This window comes from Lithobates pipiens, unplaced genomic scaffold, assembly GCF_037356315.1.
Source record: "Lithobates pipiens isolate NorthernLeopardFrog02 unplaced genomic scaffold, aLitPip1_a1.2 Scaffold_8, whole genome shotgun sequence".
NCBI classification, from domain to species: domain Eukaryota; kingdom Metazoa; phylum Chordata; class Amphibia; order Anura; family Ranidae; genus Lithobates; species Lithobates pipiens.
In genome coordinates, this window is record NW_027507903.1 from 417,061,456 (window position 1) to 417,089,385 (window position 27,930).

Sequence of the window (27,930 nt, forward strand, 5' to 3'; positions counted from 1 at the left end):
AGCCCCCCTTTTTCTTACCTGAACCCGTTCCAGCATCAAGGAGGAGCCCAGCAGCTGTCTCGGCTTCTCACTGGATATTTTAATAGCAGCAGGAGCCATTGGCTCCCGCTGCTGTCAAATACAATGACACAGGGGCAGGGCCAAGTCCTGCTTTCTGTGTCAATGGCTGCAGCAGCTGGACTCAGGGGAGTGCCTGCATGAGTGCCCCCATGGAAAGCGGCTCTCCGTGGGGGCACTCAAAGAAGGGCCAGGAAAGCCACCAGAGAAAAAAATTAAATCTTTTACAATCACTTTCAGCACCACCAAGCCACTTGAGGGAGAAAAAAAAATATAAAAATAAGGGAAAAAACGTTCCCTTTACTATACGTTGGATATGCACCATTAAGGAGTGAAAACCAAACATTGGACTAAAAGGTTAGTCAGAGCCACTGAAAATGTTTTTCTCTTTATAAAATCCTTTTCTTGGAAATCTGAGGGACACAGCAAGTCTTAAAACTTTGTGTTATACTGCCACCTATAGAGGGTCTGTACACTGGCAAAACCTGTAGACTATCACCCCTACTACTAGCAGGCCTCAGTTTTGTAGCAAAGCAGTACCAAGAGTATGATCATAAATACAAGGGTAGGACTTTCTCTGCAAACAGGCCCAATATAAACAGGAGCAGAGGACTGTCTGCTGCTCAAAGAGCCACATGAAGGACATTGCACCCAAAGCTAGCATTGGATTAAGCTGAAACATCCAACTGGTTGATCGTAAAGAAACGGTTGTCAGAAGACTAGGTGGCAGCTTTACAAACCAGAGGAATGGTAGCCTGATGTCGAAAAGCACAAGCAGCACTCAGAGTAACCCCTAAAGTGAGAAACCAATCCTCGAGACTGTCAGCCCTTAATGATGGTCTACCCGAGCCACTTGGAAGTGGTGAAACAAGACGCCAAAGTGCCTAAAAGCAGGAGATACAAAGTCTGCATAGATACTCAAATAAGTTACTTCTGTGTTTCAGGGAGACCTATTTTCCTTTAGTTGTCACACTATGGTACAGTAATCATTTACAACTTGTATTTCTTATATCAAGTAGTAGCCAGTAATGAAAGGAAAAAGAGTTAAGAGGTTGTTGTAGAGGAAACAGGGAAGCATAAAGAAACAGGAACCCATTTCTAAACTGACCTTCACCCATTCTTCTACATCTCCATCTTCAATGATCTCCAGCACTTCTCCCTGCGTGATGGACAGTTCATCCGGCTGGGCAGCCTGTTAGGATATAATACAAAGGACAATAGTACAAACCAAAAACAATGTCATAACAAAGATGTGAAACTACTGCCAGAAAGCATATTCTGAGATTAGACTCACCTGGAAATGGTAGACCCCATGTCCCTTGTGATTATTATTATACAGGATTTATCATTAATTTAACTAAACTTCACACATAGGTAGCGATTCTGGCTGGGCCATGCAACTCCGTAGGAGCGGATCTATTGCACATAGATTAGATTGGTGCAAGTACACATCAACTGGCACAAAGGTTTGACCTGAAGCATAGTCTGCAAAAATAGGGACAATAAACCCCAGATCTCACCAAGAAAAAAGGGATAACACTAGTTCAGTACCCATGTGCATACTTTAGCCCTAAATGGGTTAAAGCATAACTATAGGCAAACATTTATTCCCCCCCCCCCCATTTTGGATAAAGGAAAGGTTATAAGCCATTAGATTTGTTTTCGCCATCTGTGTGCAGTTAGAGATTTCCCTTCACTTCCTGTCCCATAGCCAAACAGGAAGTGAGGAAATCCCTGCAATTTAAAGTAATACAATTTCCCCAAGACTATTACTTTTCCGGGGACAATCCAGAATTTGGGATTTTACTTATCTCTTTAAATTATGGTAAACAGGACAAAGAGGGTGAATTCTCCATAAAATGGCCCTACAGACGGCAATAAATCTATTCAAAACCAATATAAAAATGTTGCCTTTAGTTATACCTGAAATATAATCTAGCAGTTATCACTATAACTTTCTTCCCTTTCTTTCTTGAGTTTTAATTACCCATTAGGTAACCTGCCTTAACCACTGCTGAATGCAGATTGTGCTTGTCGAAAGCGATATCCTGTGTCTTCAAATACAATGTACAGCGCTATAGATGTAACAGTAAATATATATTTAATTATATTTGTAACACCTCTAGGGTTCATATGGTTTGCAAAAGTCATGTAAGACAGATTTTTGGTGGCAATAATAAAGCGGTATTACACCCAAAAGCAAACATACTGCAGCTTACCAAATCTTATGGTGGCTGCCTAGGTTTTTGTAGGCTTTTATTTTACCTGCTGATCCTGCCAGTATGTCTGTTTTTCAACAAAACATGCTGTCCTGCAGATAGAGGGTTGAGAAAAAGCACTTAACAGGGGTGCTTACAACGATCAGCTTTTATGTAAAACCGTTATCCCGAAATGAAACAACGGTTGGCTGTAACTGCTTAAAAAAATGTGAGCCGGAATTTGCCTTCAATTGTTAGTGAAATTAAATCTGCTAGTACATCTAACACTACTGGACACTGAATGCGTGTAGGGACCCGTGAGGTGTTACTGGCCAGATCAGGTGAATCTAGAGGAAAAAGAAAACTAAAAACGCAGACACATCAGATGACTGTTAAGTCAATATATTACAGTTTTGGGTTTAATACCACTTTCAAATGTAGTTTGGGGGTGTATGGCTAATCTCATTCATGAACCATTCTCTAGGCTAGATCTCATGACATCTCTGTCGTTTCCCAAGTGTTCTCCAGTCACTAAATGGCTCAGTACACACTGCCTTGTTTCCAGTAGACTGGATGCTAACACAGCCCTATTGATTTAGGCTGGCTACCAGCTACCACTTTCCATTAGAGCCCTCAACTTAGCCTAAAGCAGGACCCAAGATTGCAGAGAAATGAGATGCTTACTGTGAGCTCCTTTTACTTCTCCTACCTTATAACTGTACACAACTTGGCAAGGCGATGGGTACGTGCGGGAGCCACTCAGAGCAAAATTGGATTCTTCAAATATCTCACCATCATCCTCAAACTCTGAGAAATCAAAGTCTTCCATCTAAAAAAGGGAAAGCAAATGGGCTGTTCATTTAACAAAAAATTAAAAAGGGAAATTGCTAAATTAAAAAGAAAAATATAAAAAATTGACTCTGAAGCACAATAATGATCTTCTTGGAAACTGCCAGGTGAGTGACAGTCTCCCAAGTAGCCAGTTTTCCTTAAAGGGAGCAAATTCCTGCCATAGTCAATTCACCGTAAATTGAATGTGTCAAAATTCAAAATGTCCCCAAAAACAAATACGGAAAAAAAAAAATAGGCTAATAGAAACCCAACCATACAACGCAATGAGGCATATACTAAATATGGTTACTAGGAACAGCAAGTCTCAGCACATGTACAATATATGTAAAATTAAGCCTGTTGAGCTAACATTCCACCCAAAGAAATGATCATCCGAGCAAGGGATGATATAGCAAGGGAAAGTCATAAGGGGCAACTAAAAAAGGGAAAAGGAGGGGGGGGAGGGGGAGAATTTCTATGTGAACCTCAACTCGTGGTCCAAGGGGACCATACTTTATCATACTTCCAGGGAAAGCCTTGATTGATAAAAGTGATTTTGAACATGGGTAAAGTCGTGTCCACCATTGCTTCCTAGAAAGGAGAGTCAAGGTGGTCTACTTGAGGATTGCTTTTTTGCAACAATTTGGCATGGTGAGAATGCTGAGCATCCTGATGGACTCCCAGAAGGGTCAACTCCGGTAGAGCAGGAAATGACATCTGTAGCCGGAGATCAATTCAAACATATCAGGCCAGAACCTTGTTGTACTCGCAGTCCCAGAACAAGTGCAAATGAGACTCTAGATGAACATGGCACTGGGGACAGATTGGAGCACATACTGGGTAAATCCTATGGAGCCTGGTAGGGGTGTAGTATAGTGAGACTAGAAAAAGAGGGCACACTGGCCTAGTGCATTATCCAACAGATATGAATAAAATTATAACGATGTCTACTCACAAACAGAAGTTAAAAACACGCTCTTCAGGCCACATGAGTGACTCTCTCATCAGTTGCTTGAATCACCAAACCTGGGAGAGGGTGCTCTGAAGACAACCAGTACTTTGAAATATGTTCGCCTGAGGGGTTTCATCCAGGACTCCCCACTCCCAGGTTCGGTGATTCGAGCAACCGCATTAAGCGCTTCACCCATGCGGACTCAATCTCCAATGCTGTTCAAGAATCTGTTTAAAATTCTGTCTCAATAGAACAAGGTTAGCCAGGAGAGTACATATTTTCATATGTACATGCCCATTTCTGCAACACAGGTTCGTATTCTGCTGATACCACCCACTATGGGGGTTTGGCTTTGCAATATTTATAAATCTGTACCATGGAAGAAATACCGGCTTCCTCCAATCACAAGGTAGATTATAACAACTTGGTTCTACTGCTTCGACTATACTTGCTGAACTAGTTTGTCGAATTCACTCCCTAAGGAGTTCCCTTGGACCAGAGGTGGTGGATGATAACCTGTTCATTTTGAACCATATACAAGTGGGGCATCAGGGAGTTACTCTGCGGAGCACTGCTTTGTGGACCTTAAGCCTCAACAGGTCCCCCTCCCCCGCCTTTTTTTGTCCAATGGACAAACCCCGATAATCTATAGCTGTAACAGGCTGACCCTGCTTTAACAGATCTCATGTACCATCTCCAACTGTATTTACCTTCCAGCCTACACTTCAAGTGATTTGACCAGTTACCATTTCTCACCTTCTGGATATTGTTTGTTATTACTGTTTTGGCGTTTGTTCTTTTTAGACCTAAAAAAAGGCTGTATGCTAACCCCATAGGCTTAGCGTAAATTTTTTGAGCAGATATCCTGAAAACCTTGAATTAAAAAAAATTCAATTACAGTACCGTTACCAGTACTTTTCATAATCTGCGATTTCTAGGCACCTCACAGGGAAACCTTTCTTGCTTGATGTAGAGAGAAGTTGGCCCCCCAATTACTGAACAGTCCTATGTGATCCTCATTAACCAGTGGGGTTACACCCATAGGCTTTTTGCAAAAAAGGAATGGACTTCGCTTTACGTTAAAAGCAGGACGGACTGGCAGAAAGCTGCATAAAAACCAAAGGGTTATAAAAAACGGTACTTTGGATGTGTTCGGTTCACAGCAAAAGTATACAAATGTATTCAAATTGCAAAAAAAATAAAAAATATATAGGACATATTACTGTTGACTTCGTTGTAAATGTGTGAATTCTATGCCTGTCATCTTGACCCTTGCTTACAAGCTTTAAGTCAAAGACTTCGGTCCTGCATTTTTGCTCTAGTGACTTGGCAAACAAACCCAGGATAACAATGACAATCCCGGTGCCCAAGTCACAAAAGGAGATCAATGGCTGCTGTCATGCATTTCTTTTAAAGCTTTGGATCCCTACATAAAGTAAACCAAAAATAAGCTAATACCCCTTCAGCCTTTGATTCCACACAGGGGCGGACTGACAACTCATGGAGCCCCCGGGCAATAGGAGAAAACGGGGCCCACAAGCAATCAGATTACGGGGGCCCCCAGGCAATCAGATTACGGGGGCCCCCAGGCAATCAGATTACGGGGGCCCCCAGGCAATCAGATTACGGGGCCGCATAGTATACAAAAACACACACAGTATACACATGTACACACAGTATACACAGACATGTTTCTATTGGCTGAGAAGGTACTGGAGAGGTGGGGCAGCTATAATCTCTGGATTTTTAGACCAAAAGGATGTCGGTAAGGGACATTTCAGAAACGGATGTAAAAAAACAGATTTTTACATACTGTCCCTGGTTTTACTGAGGCTGACAACCCTGATGGGGCCCCCTAGTGGCCCGGGGCCCCCGGGCAGTGCCGGAGTGGATGAATGGTCAGTCCGCCCCTGATTCCACAGCAATCAACTGCTGGTTTCATTTACAATTTTAGATTTTTCAGTCACTGATATTTTGAGAAGGAATTAAATCTGGTTTAAATGAGACATAGTTAAAACGGTTTTGGCTATACTTCTATGAATCACAGGGGTGAAGTTTGACACTATCCTAAAAGGAAACCGTTGGGTATAACTGCTTAAAAAAAGTGTGAGCTGGAATGTGCCTTCAATTTGTTAGTGCAATTAAATCTGCTAGTACATCTACTAGCGGACACTGAATGCTGCGGTTGGTCCACTGGAGGGGCAGAGCACAGAGCTGGACAGTCACTGAGACTCTGCAGGCTGAAGACCAATGTTTGATCGCTCAGTTCCCGACCTTAGAGGCAGCGGGGGAAGTTGCAGCTGGGATCAGTGCTGCAGCCATCTAGGAAGTGTGGAGAGGTGACCCCAGGTCACAGTGTGCATTAGCGCCTTCAGCCTGGTTTTTGCAAAGAAAGGCATGACGACTTCCCACCTGTGGGCTGGGTTTATATTCAGCTCAGGGCTCAGACTTGGGAACAGCTCCAGCCTACAGGCAGGTGGCCTGGTGTAGGAGTTGGGAGGGCTTTCAGGTGGAGACGGCTTCATGAAAGTCAGGCCGTCTCTAGGAGTCTGAGTGTGTATGTCTGCAGGAGACAGATGTGGCCCACGACCAAGCAGCAAGCAGCTGAGCAAGTAAGCTCCAGGAGGGAGTTTGACTAAGAGCGAGTGAGCCAGTAGGATGAAGTTTTTTTCTGTTCTTCCCCTGCGAGGAAGACTTTCTGTGAAGTTTGTTTTGTTTAAATAAAATTGGGCTGCCGTGCCCTAAAAATAGTCTGGACTGGCATAACCCCCAGATCATTACAGAAGGTATGATTGTATTTATATTCCCATACTTCTCAGTCCTCCAAGGAACACATACTATCCAGCTATAGTGATGATGCTGCTCTAGGTGCTAAGAATACAAAAACTTGTGGTGAAACTCATTTCTGGCCAGCCAGGCCTGAAACCACCAGTACCAGTTCTGCCTTCATAATGGAATCCCCTGCATCAGGCCTTTTCACCCATTACTGTCCAGACATGAAAAAAAAAATTGTGGATGCCCATTTTGGCACTGAAGCTACCTTTTAGGGTAGGCCACATTTATTTATTTTTACAATGAAAGGTTTTTTTTTTTACCATTTTAAATTTTCTTCATACTGTCCTTTTGAGACCTTGCCAGTTAATTTCTTAGAAAAAAACCCTCATCTCTTCCATGTTGTTCAGGTAGACCTCCACCCCGCAAAGGCTGCCTACCCCTGATCTGGATGTATACTGTTTGGTATACAGATGTTGATAGTTAATTATGCATGATGGGAGTCATTTTTCTCATTCTTTCGGTTAATATTCTTTAGGAGAAACGTAAGGTTTTCTCTTATAATAAAGTTGATATTTTAATTGTGTGAGCTGGCTGGCACCTGTTTACTGTGGAGATGAAGTATCTTTTGTTGCCAAAAATCCCAAGTGTCTAGCAGGGAAATTTTAATCCCCCCAACCCTGCGTTGGTGATCAAGGGCAGTGATATTTAACACCTCTTACCCCACCCTCTGGTGGTGATGGTCAAAAAAAATAACCCCCTCATTCCTCCCTCACATTGGTGGTCATGGAAAAGCATGTTCCCCACCCCCCCCCAAATTGGCTGCTATGGCAGATACTGACATCACCCCCCAATCCGCTTCCTTCCTGGATTGGTGGGCATGACAAAAAATGAACTATCCCTCTACCCCCGCATTGGTGGTTATGGCAATAAACATCCTGGCCATGGTAGTAAAAGTGTAAATCAACCCTTGCTGCTGGTAATGTGAAATCATTCATCAAAATCCAAAACAAAGGCTTTTGTTGCTTTTTCAACAGCTCAGAAGCCTGTGCAGTTTGTTTACATCAGAGGGCTGGCAGCCAGGCATTTGTTCTCTTAAAAAAACAAAAAATATATATATATATTTTTAGTGCCTCTTGTGAATTTTGAAAATTCACTTCTCCAGTGTGCCTATAACTACAGAGATAAATGGGGGTCGATTTAAAGTGCTTTTATTTCTTGTTCAGAATATGTAAAATATTCTGTGCATACTCTGGGAACAGGTTTGCTTTAAGCATAGTGGCTACTTGGGATTTGGCCTTATACAGGGGTTATTCATAACTGACCATTTTATATTTGTAATCAGAATCCCATTTATAGATCTTGTAAAAGTATTAAAAAAAGTTACTGTTTGTGTGGTTGCCAGGAAGGACATTCCGGTTAAAATTAGATTTTATACTAACACTTTCTTCTATCCAGTTTTATAAACAGTTTTATAGAATCAGACTTTACACTGCCAGGCTTCTGCCAAGACAACCATAAAACATTTTATGGAATATCCCATATGAACACTGACGGGTAATAAGAAATACAGCAAAACAAAGGAGACACCTAGTGTCAGCTTGTGGCATTGCAAAACTACTACAAAATGCACACATTTTCACAAGGTAATATTCTGTGTTGTCCCATTATACAAGTTTTATATCACGCCAGTTTACACAGTGCTTTACAACAGGAGGGCAGACGGTACAGTTATGATACAATTTAATACAGGAGGAATCAGATGGCCCTGCATGTTAGAGCTTACAATCTGAAATCCTAGTATCAGTAGCAATGTGCATTTGCTGTAGGAAAATGTATTTGTTGATGAGACATATGTAATGTGACAGTAAATATGAAAGTGGATCTTTTGATGTTCACACGGATTATAAAATATTAAAGCTAAACAGGGCAGCCTATCCAGGATAAAGTTGTGGCTGTTTGTAGAGACATTTTACTGAACACTGCTGACTTTCTGCCAATGGCTCCATAGACTGTCAGCAACACCCCTTAGCCTAAAATGACTGATTATATCAAACAAGAGGCACAGCAATACTGAAAACATTATGAGCCTATAGAGGGGAGGAGTATAAAAAAACAGCAAGAGACATTTTGTAGGGGTAAGTACATTTAAGTTCCAGAAATACAAATGTGATAAAAACCCCCACCCCCCCCCCCCCCCCCCCCCCCAAAAAAAAAAATAATAATAATTTTAGACCCCTTTCACACTGGGCCTGCCCATGCATTAGTGGTAATGCGCCACTCGTTTTAGTGGCGCTTAAAAACACCTGTGTTACGGAACTTCCAAAACGCTTTTCGGGAGCTTCGGAAGCACTGCCAATTCATTGCAATGGACAGGGGTGTTTTGGGAGCACTGACTATAGCGCTCCCAAATCACCCCAAAAGTGCTGCCTGCAGGACTTTGTCCAACGTACTGCAAGCGCACCACCCGAGTGTGAAAGCACTCGGGCTTTCACATTCGGGTGCCATGGAAGTTCAGGCACTTTACAAGCGCCATTTCTAGCGCTAAAATGCCTGAAAACTGCCCCAGTGTGAAAGGGGTCTTAATGTGCTAGCTACCATTGGCAATGGCATTGGTACATCTGCAAAATTAATAGAATTGCTGAAAGAACTGACTAGGCTTCTAGTTCAGCATGTTTATTGCCACCCTGACCGTTCTTTGATTCCCATTCAGATATGGGTACATTCATATATTTGTGAATGGTATTGGTGGTTTTAGGTAAATTTGCACATAGTTTAGGGGCAACATAGTTTTGCCTAAGGGCAATTTACAGAACTTACACTGGGTGATATCTCTCCATTAGACATCCGGGCTTCGCTCAGTCGTCGCTCTTGCTCAAGCTCTTCATTAGCCTGTGTCATAGCACCAGATAGCCATGTGTCTACATCCACTCCGACCTGGCGCAGCAACTCCACCCGGGCATCTGCTTTTACCTTACTGACCTAATGCATAATAAAAAGAAAATCAAGGTCACATGTATAGTATATTGATAATGTTAGTGTTAACATTGCCAAAAAATAAATGTACAGTCTTTTTATTTTAGGGCTTCAGTTTCACAGAAAGTTAAAGGACAGAAGGTAAAAAGATTGCTCATCAGTCCTTAAATGCGGTGGCTGCACCATTTTTTGCTGCAAGTAAAGTTTTTATCTTCCCAAGAAACCAGTGTTCTTGTCACGTCTGAAATCTTAGTCAGCCTTACTAATTCTTGTCCACAAACTACAAAACACCTTCCCTTTACAATGGAGATGAAAGGGGAGGTGTTGGTAGAGAAATAGCAGCAGTGTCACCCTACAGTGACAATGCTACTACTCCACGTATACAAGTTCAGTGAGTGTGTTGACAACTCATGTTACTGGCATAACAATAAGGTCAAATAGGGAAAAAAAAAAACTCATAAAATGCACTATAACAATGTTCTTTCTGGGGTTAGATGCATTTTGAGGTATAGCCATCTTGCAATCCTCCTGTTGCCAATAGCCTGGACTTTAGGAAACTGGTCCCCCATGAAGCCAAGGTTTCCTCACCTACTGCTTTTTTTTTATCAGACCCAAAGTAGCACATCAGTCTTGTGGGACAAGAAGCTCAATGCTACCCTGCAGAACATGCAGCACTCAGGTCAGTGGGTTGTATAGAATAAAGTTTACAGCAGTTGGAGCTTGCAGCTTAGTAACCTAGTTGCCAAGTTTCCTGTATAGATCTTACACCAATGTATTTTTGCTCTGAATTGCTCCCTGCTGTGTTCCTAAATTAAACATGGACACAAAAGAAGTTGTAATATATTTTACCATTGTAAAACATGCCTTTTAGTACTGAAATGAAAATGCCTGTGAATGTTATACTGCTGATGACCTTGCAGCATATAATGTATATAAATACCTCAGCTTTCCGCACGCTCTCCTTTACTTCCTCCATTTTCAGATCCATGCTGGGCAGCTCATCTTCAGCAGCATTTTTCCTCCTAACTTCCAGTCTTTGCAGAACCTAAAAATAAAAAAGTATGTGGAACGTAATTCACCATCTTTTCATCATACAGTAATCAAGTAAAATGGCCATGAAAGCAAATCACCACCTCACACCAATGGAGGTCACTGCATGATTTCCAGACAGACAGGCAGACATTCAGGCATGTGTTGGTAGACCAGTGCTAGTAGAATCTGAGAAATGACTGTCCAATCCATTATTTATCTCACTAGATGATCAGCAGGCCTCATTTACAACCTTGGAAAGCTAGCAACAGACATCACCTAGGAATCGGATGTTTCAGGCCCAGCGGTATAGGTTTAATCATTGTGACTTAAACATTCAGGCTGGCAGGTCAAGTGTGAGTATTCCAGTATATGTAAAGCCAACCATCCTCTATTTTGCAAGCCATAGGGAATTCATACCCTGTTCAGTTTTTTTTTACTGAATTTCCTTAAGGGAGATTTCTCCTTCACTTCCTGTTGCTGAGACACAGCAGGAAGCAAGAGGTGATCGCAAAGGGATATCCCCTCAGACAGCTATCAGAAAGGTTTTCCCATTATAAGATCTCATCTATTCTGGAAACAAATCAGAATGCTGGATCTCCCATCACTTTCTATCCTTTGTCAAGATCAGTCAGGTCCACATAGGCTGGAGAAACCAAAAGCCATACAAATGTCTTCTGAACATCCATTGGCCAGATCAGTGAATCAGGTTTATAGGTATCCAAGAATTACTGGATATACATATTTCTTGCAGTCAAGAGGATCATTTTAAATCAGATAAATACCGAATGATCCAGGGAAAATGAATGACTGGAACATTAGGTCCTTGCCCAAAAACTCTTCCCAAACTCTGCATTGCCATTAGCGATCTGCTCCATTTTATGCTCAGCAGCAAGGTTATGTGGCCTGGTATTTATAAAACCAAAGATTGGGAATCTTCATTTTAATTTCTCCATCTTTAGAAGCTTTCAAACATGTATTTAAACTAACAATTTCAGCATCTGCTCTGACTACCCAAAGCTGCCTTCCTGTGCCCTTGGACATATGAGCTCTAGTGCCTCTCTATACAAGGTCAAAAAATCTCAGAGGCATTAATGGGTGGTTTAGACAAACCACATGAAATCAATATCTGTACTAAAAGAAGCAAACCATAAAAATGAAAGGTGAGGTTATCTGGGGAAACCGATATTACATATGGTAAACAGATCTAGCAAATAAAAATAAAATAAAATAAAAAGCCGTCTTGCTGGAACAATTCTCCGGTACAAACACAAGGATCACATTAATACATAAAATATATGCATGCATGAACAAATGGTGCCCAAGGAAGCAAGAGAACACATTTAAAAATGAATGTATTTAGATTAAAACCTGAAATTATACCGTATGTAAACCTATTATAGTTGAACTCTAGGCAGATTACAAAAAAATAATAGGCAGCGCTAACCATAAAGGCATCATTAGTAGTTTTTCTATGCAAGCAGTGTAAACATCTGAATAAGGCTGGGTTCACACTGGTGCAATCACAGACATGTGATTTGCACGGCGTGGTTGTGTGTGATGAGAATTCAGCCAAACAGTAGAACTGAAAATTGCATCACATTCACACCAAAATGGTGCAGGACCCTTTTTGGTACGTACTGGAATTGAATCGCATGGGATTCCTGTACTACTGTACAGTTTGCACTGTGAATCGATTTGGGGGAATCATTAACTTTAGATCGACACTCACAGCGGTTCACAGATGTCAGAGTGACCTGCCTGTAATTTAGGCTTGGTTCACACTGCCGTGATGAGAGAACCTGTGCAAATCCAGTAGGGGTTCCTGTATTGCATACATTTCACAGGCAGTTCACACTGCCCCATGCAAACCGCTGCAGGTGTCAATACAAAGTTAATAAAAATATTACATGCACACATGCAAAACATTTACCTCCAGCAAGGCTTTTTTTTTTAAAACGTCTAGGCGTTTAAAAAAAAAAAGCCTTGCTGGAGGTAAATGTTAGTATTGCATGTGTGCGCTGTAATATTTTTGTTCTGTTGTATGGTCTTATAGCAGCACCATCTTTATGCATTTTTTTAGGGTGTGCCCCCCAAATATCTAATTTGTTTGTCTATTGTATGGATTCTGACCAAACCCTGTTGGGTGGAGCACCCCACTCCCTCAGTAAGTACCTCTCATTGGTGACCACCTTGTCATGGTGGAGACCTCATGTTCTCCCATATAGAGGAGTATAGCTCCCATGGTTCAGAGAAGCAGGATCTCCCAATCTATGGATAGTGTAGGACCCACTAATCATGGGGTACTTTGTCGCAGTAAATGGGCTTAAGCACCATTTAGTAATATGGTGTGACCAAATACCCAAATTTTTTATGTGTTTTTTGAAAATGTCTAGGTGTTTTTAAAAGCCTTTTGGGAGGTAAATGTTAGTTTTGCATGTGTGCACTGTAATATTTTTGTTCTGTTGTATGGTCTTATGGCAGCACCAACTTTATGCATATTTTTTTAGGGTGTGCCCCCCAAATATCTTGTTTGTTTGAATACAAAGTTAATGACACCCCTAGATCGGTTCACATATCACAGTGCGAACTGTCAATTCAGACAGGAATTGGACTGCATGGGTATGAACGCCCATGAGATCCGATTCTAGTGCAGACCAAGGGGAAAAAAAAAAAAGGTCCAGCACAACTGCAATGCAAATTCAGCCATACAATCTGTATGGCTGAATTTGCATCATTCAGACATCACATGCGATTTGCACAGCAGTGTGAATCACATCAATGTCTGACATTGCGTGAACCCAGCCTTAGGTACGAGGCAGGAACCCGTCCAGGAACCGCAGGTGAAATCCATTTATGTGCTTACAAGGATACTGATAACACGAGGAAGTGACAGATGTCTCCCAATTTTGCTCCTTCATCGTCACCCTTTTATACAGATTCAGATGGACACTACAAATGACTATTTCAACAGACGATGTAATAAGCATGGTTCACTGTCACCATCAGGAAGCCTGTCCTGAGAAATGCTATACAGCCATCGGTGGAACGTGTTTATGTAGGCAGAAGTGGTTGAAAAAAAAAAAAAAGAAAAAAAAAGACTCATTGGCACTGAAATGCAACAAGTGACTTTTTAAAAATAAAAATGAAATCCTACCCACTGACAATGGATACACAGGGCTTTGCCAAATTAAATGCAATACGGATCGAGCTAATATTACTTAAGTAGACTATAGACACCACAAATAGAAAAACAAAAAAACACATGGAATATAAAAATACATTTGCTGTCAAATATTGGTCGAACATAGGCACCAATAGGTAAGTATGCATAACTAGCATCTTGAAATACTATTGCACAGTGCCTTAGTATGCCGCCAATACATCATAAATGCAGGATGAGAGCACAGGTTCTTAAAGCCCTGCGATTATGTTCAGCCTTTTGGTATGAGAGATGCTGGAAGTCACCCGTTTCAAAGACTGAGGAAATCTTGTGGCAAAATGAAACTACCGTGGGGCCAAATGTGGCCTGTGCAGAACCAAAGGTGATGCCACACTGGTCTAATGAATGGCAAGTGTAAATATAAGAATATTAATCCTGCAAACAAAAAGTGATCCTTTTGCTGCACACATGTCTTTAGGGTAATTACAGCCAAGCAGCTAAATCAAACAGGTTCAAACACTGCACAGATGACTGGCAAGTCTCATAAATAGCATTACCACCATCAACCATAGACGGCATTCTTTCTGGTTTGTGGTTGTACCATATCTTTTAGCTTTAGGAGTACAAAATGGGAAGTTTACTTGTTGCCATTTGCAAATAACGGACACTATGGAATGCTGTCTGAGCAAGACAAAAATTTGCATTCATAGTCTATTTGCATACCTGGGTTATACCACCTCATTTACTGTTTATGACCAGTAGCCATTATACGACATGTTAATACAATACAGTAAAACCTTGCTTTGAGAGCGTTTTGCAAGACAAGAATTTTTTTTTACAAAACTTTGACTTGATCTCCAAGCGATGTCTTGATACAAGACAAGCGGCATGTCACAACTGTGTATAAAAGAGGCACCTCCAAGTGTAGCAATATGGTTACATTTAATGAAGGTACAACATTAAGAAACTCACATGGTTGATTAAAAAGACACATCTAAGTATAGACATCTGGGGTAAAGCTCGCCACAGACCATCCTCTGCACTGCCATAGATGTTGGTACCTGCCATGCTCCGCTAGCGCTTCAAGCCTCCTTCCTGGTCACTATTGTAGACTGACAGCAGTGAGCCGGTCTATGTGAACCGCTTTACCCCAGATGCCTGCATACTTAGATGTGCCTCTTTTAATCAACCATGTGAGTTGCTAAACATTGTACCTTCATTAAATGTAACCATATTCCTACACTTAGAGGTGCCTCTCTTCTCTTTTATACTCTGTAGCTCCTGCTGGATTTTGCTTCTAATCCCCTTCTGGAGGCTTCCATTGGTGGATGGACATTTTATAGTTACACAACCTATCACATTGCTATAATTTTTTTTTAATGTACTATAAACTGAAGAACTTATGAATAAACGGTTGTGGAATGAATCATTTGGAGTTTACATCAGGGCTCGACAAAACCCGGGCGCCAGGTCACATTTGCGACTAGAATTAGCGACCTGGCGCAGCACAGCTGGGGGTATCCTGTCTCCGTGGACCCCCCCCCCCCGGCGTGATCGCATCGGGCTGCGCCGCCGGTAATTGAGCCCCCAGCTTTGAGGCCTTCTGCGATCCTATGGTTCCTTTTGGAATCTAGTGCCCTCTTGTGGTGGCCATTGGAATGACAACCAGCAATGCTAATGAAGCTTCCCCTGACTTCTCCTTCCCCTTACTTAGAACATATACATATATATACATATACATATACATACACACACCCTAGAGAATAAAATGGTGGTCGTTGCAATACTGTCTGTCACACCGTATTTGCACAGCGGACTTAGAAGCGCACTTTTTTGGGGAAAAATAATTTAATAAAAAAAAATAAGACAACAGTAAAGTTAGCCCAATTTTTTTATATTGTGAAAGATAATGTTACGCCAAGTAAATCGATACCGAACATGTCATGCTTCAAAATTGCGCCCGCTCATGGAATGGCGACAAACTTTTACCCTTTAAAATCTCCATAGGTGACATTTAAAAAAATTCTACAGGTTGCACATTTTAAGATACAGAGGTGGTCTAGGGCTAGAATTATTGCCTTACTCTACCAATCGCAGCGATACCCCACATGTGTCGTTTGAACACCGCTTTCATATGCGTTCGCTTCTGCACGCAAGCTTGGCGGGACAGCGCGTGTTTAAAAAATTTTTTTTTCTTATTTTAACTTTTTTTTATTTTTTTCACTGTTTTAAAAAAAAAATTAAAAAAATGCGTGTCACTTTTATTCATATTACAAGGAATGTAAAAATCCCTTGTAATAGAAAAAAGCATGACAGGTCCTCATATATGAGATCTGGGGTCAGAGAGACCTCACATCTCATATTTACACTAAAATACCATTTTAAAAAAAATCGTCATTTGAAAAAAATAAAATAAAATGCCCCTCTAAGAGCTATGGGCAAGGACTTTGAGACAGGTGGGGGGCTGGGGGCCATCTTCCCCTCACTCGTCTACATGTCAGGCCAGGGACAGGTCCAGATCGCCGTCATTCGGCATCATTCGTCGTGGATTACAAGCATGCTTCCGGAACAGATTATGCTCGCAATCCAAGGTTTTACTGTACATTCATTATAATGCAATGGTGCAATTCAGGTATATAATTGATATAGGTGAGATGTGTAAAATATACCAGCAGAGGGGGAGCGGGGAACAATAGCAAAGTCAGACACCGCATTTTTTTCTAATTATATATATATATATATATATATATATATATATATATATATATATATATATATGAAAAGGCACTGAAACCTCTTTATAAAAGACAGTACAATATACAAGCCCTAACCCATATAAAAATAAAAAAATCATCCACACAGAATTGACATGGGTCAAACGTTGAGAGAATACTTTTGTGGATGTATGATTATGTTGCATATAAAAAAAAAAAAAAAAAAAAAAAAAAAACCATGCTGTGCTTGTAAAAACCTTTTGAGTACATTATGAGACACAGCATTAGGCTAATTACCTACTGGGTTATACTTCATCTCCAGATGAATGGACGCTGTTAGACTAAAGGTCTTTAGACAGGAAGTGATCCCCTATATAATCCCTCCCATACAGGAAGTACTTCAGTTTTGTAGCAAGCAATGGATCCTCAAAAAGAGGATTGTACGCAAAAAAAAAAAGTAAAAAAAAAAAAAGTATTTTACAGGTAAGGCAAGTATGATGAAAAACAGTTGCTTACCAACAATACAGACCTGATCACAGATGTGGAAATATGGGGCAATTTAGGAAACAGCAATCACAGGTCAATTGGCTTCAGTATAATTCACACAAATAGGAAACATAAGGGAATACAAAAATACAGAATTTCAAAAGAGCCAACTTCCCTAAACTATGACCCTTGCTAGAATGCATAAACTGGGATAAGATCTTAGCAACAAAGAACATGGTGGAGAGATGGGTTGGCTTTAAGAGCATATTAAATAAAGGGCATTAGACAATGAATCCCATTGAGTAATACATTTAAGAGTGAACAAAAGTCCTGGATGGCTTAACTCCAATATAAAAATTCATATAAAAGCAAAGCATAAGGCCTTCAAAAAAATACAAGGTTGAGGGATCATCAGCATTCAGACTTTATAAGGAATGCAGCAAGAAATGTAAGGGTACAATTAGGACAGATAAGATAGAACACAAAAGACACATAGCGGAGGGAAGAAAAAAAAAAAAGAAAAAAACACCTCCCAAGAAATTCTTTATGTAAACTGTAAAAAAAAGGGAGGACAGACCATATTGGCCCCATAAAGAATGAGGAAGATCATCTGGTTACAAAGGATGGGGAGATGGCGAAGGTATTGAATTTATTCTTAGTCTTCACAAGAGAATTGGGGGGCTTCGGTAACAAAAACTGCAGTGTTTAGCAGTGTGAAGCACCTCCATGGTTAACATAGGACAGAATTAAAATTAGACTTGGGAAACTTAACATTAATAAATCACCGGGACCAGATGGCTTGCACCCAAGGGTACTTCGATTACTCCGTCAATTGCCAGACCATTGTTCCTAATTTTACTGACGGTCTACTGACTGGAATGGTACCAGCTGATTGGAGAAAAAGCCAGTGTAGCACCAATATTTAAAAAAGGGCCCAAAAAACATCCCTGGGAATTACAGACCAGTAACCCAACATCAATATCATGCAAGCTCTTGGAGGGGATGTTAAAGGGACTATATAAACGATTTTAGTAATGAGAACAGTATCATTAGCAGTAATAAGAATTGATTCATGAAGAATCGTTCTTGCCAAACCAATTAACCTTCTATGAGGCGAGTTGCCATCTAGATAAAGGCCCGTAGACGTGGTGTATCTGGATTTTGCAAAAGCATTTAACAGTTCCCCATAAAAGTTTACTGTACAAAAAATTGGCATGGACCATAGGGTGAGTGCATGGATTGAAAGAGGGTGGGGATAAATAGGTAGGGTGGGTGGTGATAAATGGGGAGAGTGGGTAGTGGGGTGCCCCAGGGTTCTGTGCTGGGACCAATTCTATTTAACCGCTTCTCGCCCAAGGTACATCATATGACATCCTTGACTTTGTGCGGGTATAACTGAATGATGCCTGGAGCTACAGGCATCAGATATAGTCTTTCAGCTGGCAAGTCCCTACACCATAAGGACCATCATAGCCGCTTAAATGTTCTTACGGGTGGTGAGAGGGGACGTCAACCCCCCCCCCCCCTCGCCAGTCAAGCAAATGGCGCTGCCTCTGCTGGGAAGCCAAGATAGTTTATTTTTTTGATTTCAGGCTTCCCAGCCTAGAGGTGAAATGTGGGGTCTTATTGACCCCACATCTCACTGTAAAGAGGACTGATGTAAACAAGCATTTCCCCATTTTGCCTAGTGACACTGTCACTGATCACAGCTCCCTGTAATCGGAAGCCGTGACCAGCGTTGTGTCACACACAGCCCCTCCCCCCCATTGCTAGAATCACTCCCTAGGACACACTTAACCCCTACAGCGCCACCTAGTGGTTAACACCTTCACTGCCAGTCACATTTACACTGTAATGCATTTTTGATTGCACTGATCAAAAAAAATAAAATAAAAAAAAGGCTGATCGCCGCCATTACTAATTAAAAAAAAATATGAATATAAAAATGGCATAAAACTATCCTTTATTTTGTGAACGCTATAACTTTTGTGCAAACCAAATTCTTATTGCGATTTTTTTTACCAAAAATATGTAGAATACGCATCGGCCTAACTGTTCTGGGCACCAGTCCTCAAGAAGGATGTACTGGAAATGGAGTACAAAGAAGGGCAACAAAGCTAATAAAGGGTCTGGAGGAAGTTAGTTGTGAGTAAAGGCTGGGCGCACTGAACTTATTCTCTCTGGAGAAGAGACGCTTGAGGGGGATAGGATGCCAATTTACAAATACCGTACTGGTGACCCCACAATAGGGATAGAACTTTTTTTGCGGAAAGAAGTTTAACGAGACTTGTGGCCACTCAATATTAGGAGGAAAGCGGTTTAACCTTAAACTACATTGAGAGTTATTTACTGTAAGAGCAGCAAGGATCTGAAATTCCCTTCCACGGGCAGTGGTATCAGTGGGGAGCATCGATAGTTTCAAAAAAACGGATTGGATGAGCACCCAAAAAAAAAAAAACATACAGAAATATACAATGTAATACTGACAATCACATACATAGGTTGGACTTGGACTTGTCTTTTTTCACCCTCACCTACTATGTAACTAAAACTATGACGGAAAAATCCTATTTTCTTTTTCATACATCATGGGACAGGGCTAATATTCATTACCCACTGGGACGTCCCAGAGTAAGGATGAGCTTCGTTTTCGAGTCGAACATATGTTCGACTCGAACATCGGCTGTTCGCCCGTTCGGCGAATTCGAACGTTATGGGCCGTTCGCGCCAAATTCGTGTGGCGCTCACGGCCCACAATGCACTGAGATGGCGCAGTGCATTGCTGGCTCATGATTGGCCAAGCATGCACTGTGACCCCGCGCCGGCAGCAAGGAGAGCCACGATTGGCCACAGGTAGGATGCCTGTGGCCAATCATAGCTCAGGCTGTGTAGTACACGCCCCACACTATACAAGACCACCAGCGCGGCGGCCTTGTGTAGTGTGTTGGCGTCTGAAGCAGTTAGTGGGTGTTAGCGATAAATCTATCTTTTATAATAGAGCTTGCAGTCAGTGTTAGGAGCTTGTGCGTGCTGTCTGCGTGCTCTGAACCCAGTATACACCGCTATATATCCACCTATATAGCAAACTATCTTGCTCATTTTAAATAGAGCTTGCAGTCAGTGTTAGGAGCTTGTGCGTGCTGTCTGCGTGCTCTGAACCCAGTATACACCGCTATATATCCACCTATATAGCAAACTATCTTGCTCATTTTAAATAGAGCTTGCAGTCAGCGGTAGGAGCTTGTGCGTGCTGTCTGCGTGCTCTGAACCCAGTATACACCGCTATATATCCACCTATATAGCAAACTATCTTGCTCATTTTAAATAGAGCTTGCAGTCAGCGGTAGGAGATTGTGCGTGCTGTCTGCGTGCTCTGAACCCAGTATACACTGCTATATATCCACCTATATAGCTCTTCTCTATTTGAGCCAGCCTCCAGCACAATATACACTACCCAATTACTGTTTATCCCAACTCCCTTCAGGCCATTACCATGTCTGGAAGGCCAGCAAGGAGAGGCAGACAGGCACGAGCTGATAAAAGAGGGCAAGCAGGCTCTGTGTCTAGAGACAACAGTGTTGGTCGTGGACGCAGTGCATTGTCATCATCAGCACGTGGCCATGGGACACGCTTGTCCTTTTCGGCAGCTGGACATGTTGAGCCGCAACATGCCAACGACTTGGTAGAGTGGATGACCAAGCCCTCTTCATCCTCCTCATCCTCTCTCACCCAGTCTCAGGGTACTAGCAAAGCAGCTGCCAACGCATCGTCTTCCCTCCTCTCAATGTCATCATCAGTGACTCCTTCCCTAGACCCACCACGTCCTCCTGAGGAGTCTCCTGAACTCTTTGAGCACAGTGTTGGGCACACGCTCCAGGAGGATGCCCAGTGTTTTGTAGGCTCTGATGATACTCAGCTAGAGGAAGGCAGTATCGTGAGTGTAGAGAGGGGATGCTCAAGAAGGACAGCAATCTGGCAGTCATGTTCCACAAGCTGCAGCATACTGCCAGGTTTGCTCCAGCGATGAAGAGGGAGGGGATGATGAGGGCACCGACTCCACGTGGGTGCGTGGTAGGAGAGAGGAGGAGGCACATGTCCAACGAGGCAGGATGCCCTCCGGGGGCCAGCTTAGGGGCAGCACACCGACTGAATCTCACCGCAGAGCTCCGCCTGTGTGGGGCGCTGCCTCTGCGCGTTATTCTAAAAGTTCTTTGGTGTGGGCTTTTTTGAGACGAGTGCATCAGATCGCACCGCTGCTATTTGCAACATATGTCTCAAGCATATCTCGCGTGGCCAAAACATCAGCCACTTGGGCACCGCATGCTTGACCAGACATATGTTGACCTGCCATGCAGCTCGTTGGCAAGTGTTCCTCAAAGACCCACACCAAAGAACAAAGCGGACCTCTCCTTGCTCCTCATCAGCTGGGATCTCCGACCCCACTAGACCTTCAGTCCTCTCTGAAACCTGCTCTGAGAGGAATGAAGGTGTAGAATTAGGTGTGTCTCAGCCAAGTGCTTCCGGGCACTCTGCTAGCAGTACACCCACGTCCGATTATAGCAGGCAAATGTCCCTGCCCCAGCTGCTGAACCGGCGAAAGAAGTTTACTCCCAGCCATCCACATGCCCAGCGATTGAATGCTAGCTTGGCTAAATTGCTAGCACTTCTACTGCTCCCTTTTCAGTTGGTAGACTCGGCCCCCTTCCGTGAGTTTGTACAATGTGCGGTTCCTCAGTGGCAGGTCCCCAAACGCCACTTTTTCTCACGGAAGGCGATTCAGGCTCTCTACCGGCATGTGGAAGGCAATGTCCTTGCCTCACTGGACAGGGCGGTCAGCGGTAAGGTGCATATTACCACCGACTCATGGTCCAGCAGGCATGGACAGGGACGTTACCTGTCTTTCACGGCCCATTGGGTCACTCTTCTGGCAGCTGGGAAGGATGCAGGACAAGGTGCAATAGTGTTGGAGGTTGTTCCGCCACCACGCCTCCAAAATGCTACTATTGGTTGTGACACACCTCTCTTCTCCACCCCCTCTTCTTCCTCCATGGCCTCTTCCAGTGCTCTGTCCTCAGAACCAGCGGCGCTCCGTAGGCGTTCCAGGGGATACGCAAGTACGCAGGCAAAGCGATGCCATGCCGTGCTTGCGCTGGTTTGTTTGGGGAACAGGAGCCACACTGGGGCGGATGTTTTGTCAGCTCTGCAGGGGCAGGCCGAGAGGTGGTTGACGCCACGCCAGCTTAAGCCAGGAATGGTGGTTTGCGACAATGGCACCAACCTCCTCTCCGCCCTCTGACAGGGACAACTGACCCATGTGCCCTGTGTAGCTCACGTCCTTAACCTGGTGGTGCAGCGGTTCTTGGGCAGGTACCTGGGCTTACAGGATGTCCTGAAGCAGGCCAGGAAAATCTGTGTGCATTTCCGCCGATCATTTAATGCCTGTGCTCGGCTGGCTGAGCTCCAAAAGGAGTTGAACCTACCCAAGAACCGTCTTATATGTGACATGCCCACCAGGTGGAACTCAACGTTGGCCATGCTGCAGCGGCTGCACACGCAGCAGAGGGCCATCAATGAGTACCTGTGCGACTACGGCACCAGGACAGGGTCAGGGGAGCTCGGTTTTTTCTCACCACGCCAGTGGGGCATGATCAGGGATGCATGCACGGTCCTGTCACCGTTTGAGGAGGCCACAAGGATGGTGAGCAGTGACAGTGCATGCATCAGTGACACTGTACCTCTTGTCCACCTCTTGGAGCATACGCTGCGTGGAATAATGGACAGGGCACTTGAGGCAGAACAGAGGCAGGAAGAGGAGGACTTCCTTGCCTCCCAAGGCCCCCTTTATCCATACAGTGTTCCTGCTGTGCCACCCATCACGGAGGAGGAGGAGGAGGAGGGAGGAGGGAGGAGGGAGGAGGAGGGAGGAGGAGGAGGCGGCTGGCACTCAGCATCAGTCTTGTAGGGATGATTTACAGTCCCAAGAAACCCGTGGACTTGTACTTGGCTGGGAGGAGGTAGCTGCGCATCATGTTGTCCTTAGTGACCCAGAGGACTCCGGACCGAATGCCTCAGCTAACCTACGCTGCATGGCCTCCCTGATCCTGCAAAGCCTGCGGAAGGATCCTCTTATTCTTTGGATCAAGGAGAGGGACCATTACTGGCTGGCCACTCTCCTTGATCCATGGTACAAGGGTAAGGTTGCCGACCTTCTCTTGCCATCACAGAGGGAGCAGAGGATGAGACATCTCCGGGAGGCCTTGCAGAAAGGTCTGTGCAACACGTTCCCAGAGACTGGGAGGTTACAAACTCCTGGTCCTTGACAACGTGTTGCTGAGGCATCGGTCAGAAGGAGCGGTGAAGAAGGTGGCCGTCTGACCTATGCTTTCAGACAATTTTTTAGTCCGCAGACCCAAGGTATGATCGGTTCCAGCAACCATCGCCAGCGTCTGATTTACATGGTGCAGGAATACCTAGGGGCAAGGTCAGACTTGGACACCTTTCCCACCGAAAATCCTCTGGCTTACTGGGTCTTGAGGATGGATCACTGGCCAGAGCTTGCACAGTATGCAATTGAGCTACTGGCCTGTCCTGCATCCAGCGTTCTTTCGGAACGCACCTTCAGTGCTGCTGGTGGCTTTGTTACCGATCACAGGGTGCGCCTGTCCACCGAATCAGTTGATTGACTGACCATCAAGATGAATCAGTCTTGGATCACCCACAGCTACCAAGCACCTGAAGCTGATGTAACCGAATAATTTTTTTTGAAATATCACATACCTTCAAAACTGCCTATGCTGATGCTGAGTGACTGTCCTGTTATGTTGATTGTCTATCCTCTTCCTCCTCCGCTGATATGTTGGAAGAACATTTATGGTTCTGGGTGATGCCATCAGCCCAATTTTTCTGCCCCTGTTTAACAGGGGCGTTTAATTACAATTTTTGATGCAATGCTTTGCAGCAGGGCTAATTCCTGCACTAAAACTAGAGTATATGGGAGAGGTTGCAGTGTCGTGGCACCAGTGCCTAAGGCCCAATTTTTCTGCCCCTGTTTAACAGGGACAAGCAATTACAATTCTTGATATATTTCACAGGAGGGCCCGTTCCTGTGCCCACCCAGAGTAACTGTGAGGACTTATAGTGTTGTGGCACCAGCACCACAACCAAAGGTCAATTTTTCTACCACCGTTCAACAATGGCATGTAATTACAATTCTTGATATAATCGTTCACAGCAGGGCGCTCCAGCGCCCACCAAGAGTCACTTTGAGGGCTTACAATGTTGTGGCAAAACCAACACCTTGTTCCGCCATTTCTGCAGAGCATATAGGACAGGCCCCTACTTTAAAACATCCAACTTACAAACATCTCCTACTTGCAAACAGAAGGAGACAACAGCAAGTGAGATGAAAAAAGATGGATAAAAAAAAAAATTATACAGGGGTGATAACCCTTCCCTATGTTTTCCAAAAAGCTTAAAAATATTTTTTTTGACTGGAGCTACACTTTAAAAACGTACCAGTTGAAAATTACAAACAGATTCAACTTAACACAACAAACCTACACAGTCGGTCTTGTTTGCACCGCCTGTATACTGCTGTTCTGATTATATAGGGCCTGGGGGCCACACGCATTTCCTTTTTTTAATATGGGTACGGGGTTCCCCTTAATATGCGTTCAAGACCCAAAGGGGCTGGTAATGGGCAGGGAGCCATTTTTCTCAATGATTTTCAACCATATTGCAGGAACCAGATACAACATTAAAACCGCAAGCAGTTTTAAATGATGTTATTTCCGTTAAATGTCATTTGGTGCAGGGACTGTTCTAAACACGGGAAACACATGGCACTGCACAGGCATACTACAGACACCCCCCAGGCACCATATTTAAAGTGGTTGTATGGTCAATTTTTTACCTTTTACCTACAGGAAAGCCTATAATAAGGCTTACCTGTGGGTAAAAAAAAAAAATCTCCTAAACCTGTACGGTTTAGGAGATATTCCCCTCGGTATGCGCCGCTGACTGCAGCGGCGCATGCGCACAAGGGGGTTCTCGCCGTGAAAATCCGGCAGCGCTCGTCCGGCCGGACTGAAATCTCCCACGCGCATGCGCGGGAGTGACGATATCGCGCCTCCGGCTACTCACAGCGCCGGAGCCGTGATACCCGGAAGAGACGCCGAGGGAGCATGTCAGCTCCCTCGGCGTGGATCGGGCCAGATGTCGGGGCCTCGTTCTAAGGTATTTCATAATGAGCTAGTATGCGGTGCATACTAGTTCATTATGCCTTTTGCTTTGCAGGTTTAAAAAAAAAATAATAATAATTTGCCGGTTTACTACCGCTTTAAAGGAATATTTCACTTTTTTTTCACTTTAATCGTCATTAAAATCAGTGCTCCCACCAAAACAGCCATTTTTAAAAACAATTTGGGCATTGACCCATGTCCCCTGGGGCGGAAGCCAGGTCCCCAAACCCTTTTTAGGACAGCATCTTGCATATTAGCCGTTAAAATTAGCACTTTTAATTTCGAACGTTCGAGTTCCATAGACTTCAATGGGGTTCTAAAGTTCGTACGAATTTGGGGTCCGTTCGAAAGTTCTGGTGCGAACCGAACCGGGGGGTGTTCGGCTCATCCCTATCCCAGAGCAATAGCCTTGAGGGGAGGGAGACACCCTGCCAAATAATAGCCATCAGACCGTATACAGCAGCCCGCAGTACACTGCAGCCAAAAGCCAAATCCTTGGCTGCTCGAACATCCACTTGATAACATTTTGTGAACGTATGCACTGAAGACCAGGTAGCAGCCTTACAAAATCTGAGCCACCGATACCTGATGGCAAAAAGCCCAGGAGGTTCCTACACCCCTGGTAGAATGAGCTTGCCCCTAAAAAAAAGGGAGAAACTAAGTTTCAGACCATAGGCCTGAATGACCAACAGACAGACCCAATTGGCAATGGAAGCCTTGGAAGCTGCCTGCCCCTTCTTGGGTCCTTTTGGCAAAAAACAAATGCCTCGGATCTCTGCAGATCTAGACAAAAACCCTGACTGCCTGGACAACGTCCAAGGAATGCAGTTTTACACCGAACAAGGCTGAGAGGAAAAAAAAAAAGGCAAAATGTCCTGCTTTAAATGAAAGGCTGGCATCACTTTTGGCAAAAAGGATGGAACAGGTCAATCTTCTAGCTGAGGTGAAGGCTAGCTTGCGTGACAGCAAGTCCAATAGCATTTCCTTGATGGGTTCAAATGGTTGTTTCTGTAACACAGACAGCACCAAGTACAAGTCCCAAGGACACATAGGTGACCTAATGGGGGGGGGGGGGGGGAGAGCAAATGAGTTGTGACAGCTTTTCTAGCATTCACTAGGGAAGGCACTGCTGATCCCAAGATTCCACGGTCCTTTAACATCCTGGCTTCAATAGCCAAGCCATCAAATTGGAGTGAGACAGTGGATCAGGGCGACGTGGAAGCGTCCATGGCCTGTCTATTGTAAGTCTCATAATCTCCGGGAACCAGGACCTTCTGGGCCAGGCTGGTGCCACCAGAATGACTGGAACCAGCCATCTCCAAATCCTGCGCAACAAATGTGGAAGGAGAGGGGAGAGGAAAAGCATAAACCAGTGAATACCATTTCCATGGAACTATCAGAGCATTTGCTCTGATTGCCAGAGGATTTCTTGTTTGGGACAAACTGCTGTAGCTTGTTGTTGAACCTGGATGCCAGTGGGTCAACCTCTGGCTATCCAACGCTAGAAAATTTCCTGGACCATTCCCCTGGGCAGATCTGCTGGCAGCTGAGATAATCAGCCTTCCAGTTCTCTACTCCCAGGATATGGACTGCCGATAGAATCGGCACATGTCCCACTGCCCAGGCTAGTATGTGGTTCACCTTCAAAGCTGAACGACTCCTGGTACCATCTTGGTGGTTATAGGCCACTGCAGTGCCATTTCAGACTGCACCCCGAAAGGACAGTCCTGACGCTCAACCGTCCAGGACCGTAGGGCCAGACATACGACATACTGCCCATAATTCCAGGAAGTTAATGGGCAGGATCTGTTGTGTCCTTGACCATTTCCCCTGAACTTTGAGCCCCTCTAGGATCATTCCCCAGCCTGAGAGACTGGCAGCTAGTCAGTACCCTCAAAGTTACTGGGAGGAAGGATTTTCCCTTTTGCAGGTGCTGATTCTGCAACCACCAGTTTAGGTTGAAGCATGCCTGAGATAACATTGGATAATCCAGGACTTGTCCTCTTCTGTTCCAAGCAAACAAGATGTCTTGTTGTAAAGGCCTGGAATGGAACTGGGCATACGGCACTGCCTTGGAGGACACCATCCTCCCTAGAAGACTCATACAGAGCCAAATGTAGGGTTGTCTGGTGCCCCTTATCTGCCGCACCTGATTCTTCAGGTCACAGATCCGTACGGGTGGCAAAAATAACTGCTTGGACTGTATCTAGGATCAGCCCTAAATATGTTAGACTGAGCTGGTCTCAAGGTTGACCTTTTGGCATTTATGATCCAGCCTAAACTTTTCAAATACCGCACTGTGCATGTTATGCTCTGTTCTAGAGCCTGTAGTGAGTGATCTTTTAGAAGGTCATCCAGATACCCGAGCACCAAGATCCCTTGGGCCCTTAAAAGACCCAGCACTGGTGCTAGGACCTTTGTGAACACCAAAGGGTAGAGCCACAAACTGAAAAGGATATTCCTCTACTGCAAATCACAAGAACCTCTGAGGAGGCTAAAAGATAGGTACGTG

General features: G+C 43.8%; 1 protein-coding gene across 2 annotated transcripts in view; it reads right to left on the reverse strand.

Moving 5' to 3' along the window:
* Positions 1-27,930, reverse strand: part of FCHSD1 (FCH and double SH3 domains 1) — a 197,955-nt gene that overhangs the window by 33,200 nt on the left and 136,825 nt on the right. For both annotated transcript variants that reach the window (XM_077474235.1, XM_077474234.1), the window contains 4 exons: positions 10,727-10,831; positions 9,631-9,792; positions 2,965-3,084; positions 1,166-1,249 (listed from right to left, as the gene is read on the reverse strand). In XM_077474235.1, the coding sequence (XP_077330361.1) occupies positions 1,166-1,249; positions 2,965-3,084; positions 9,631-9,792; positions 10,727-10,831 (471 nt within the window). The remainder of the gene's footprint in view (positions 1-1,165; positions 1,250-2,964; positions 3,085-9,630; positions 9,793-10,726; positions 10,832-27,930) is intronic.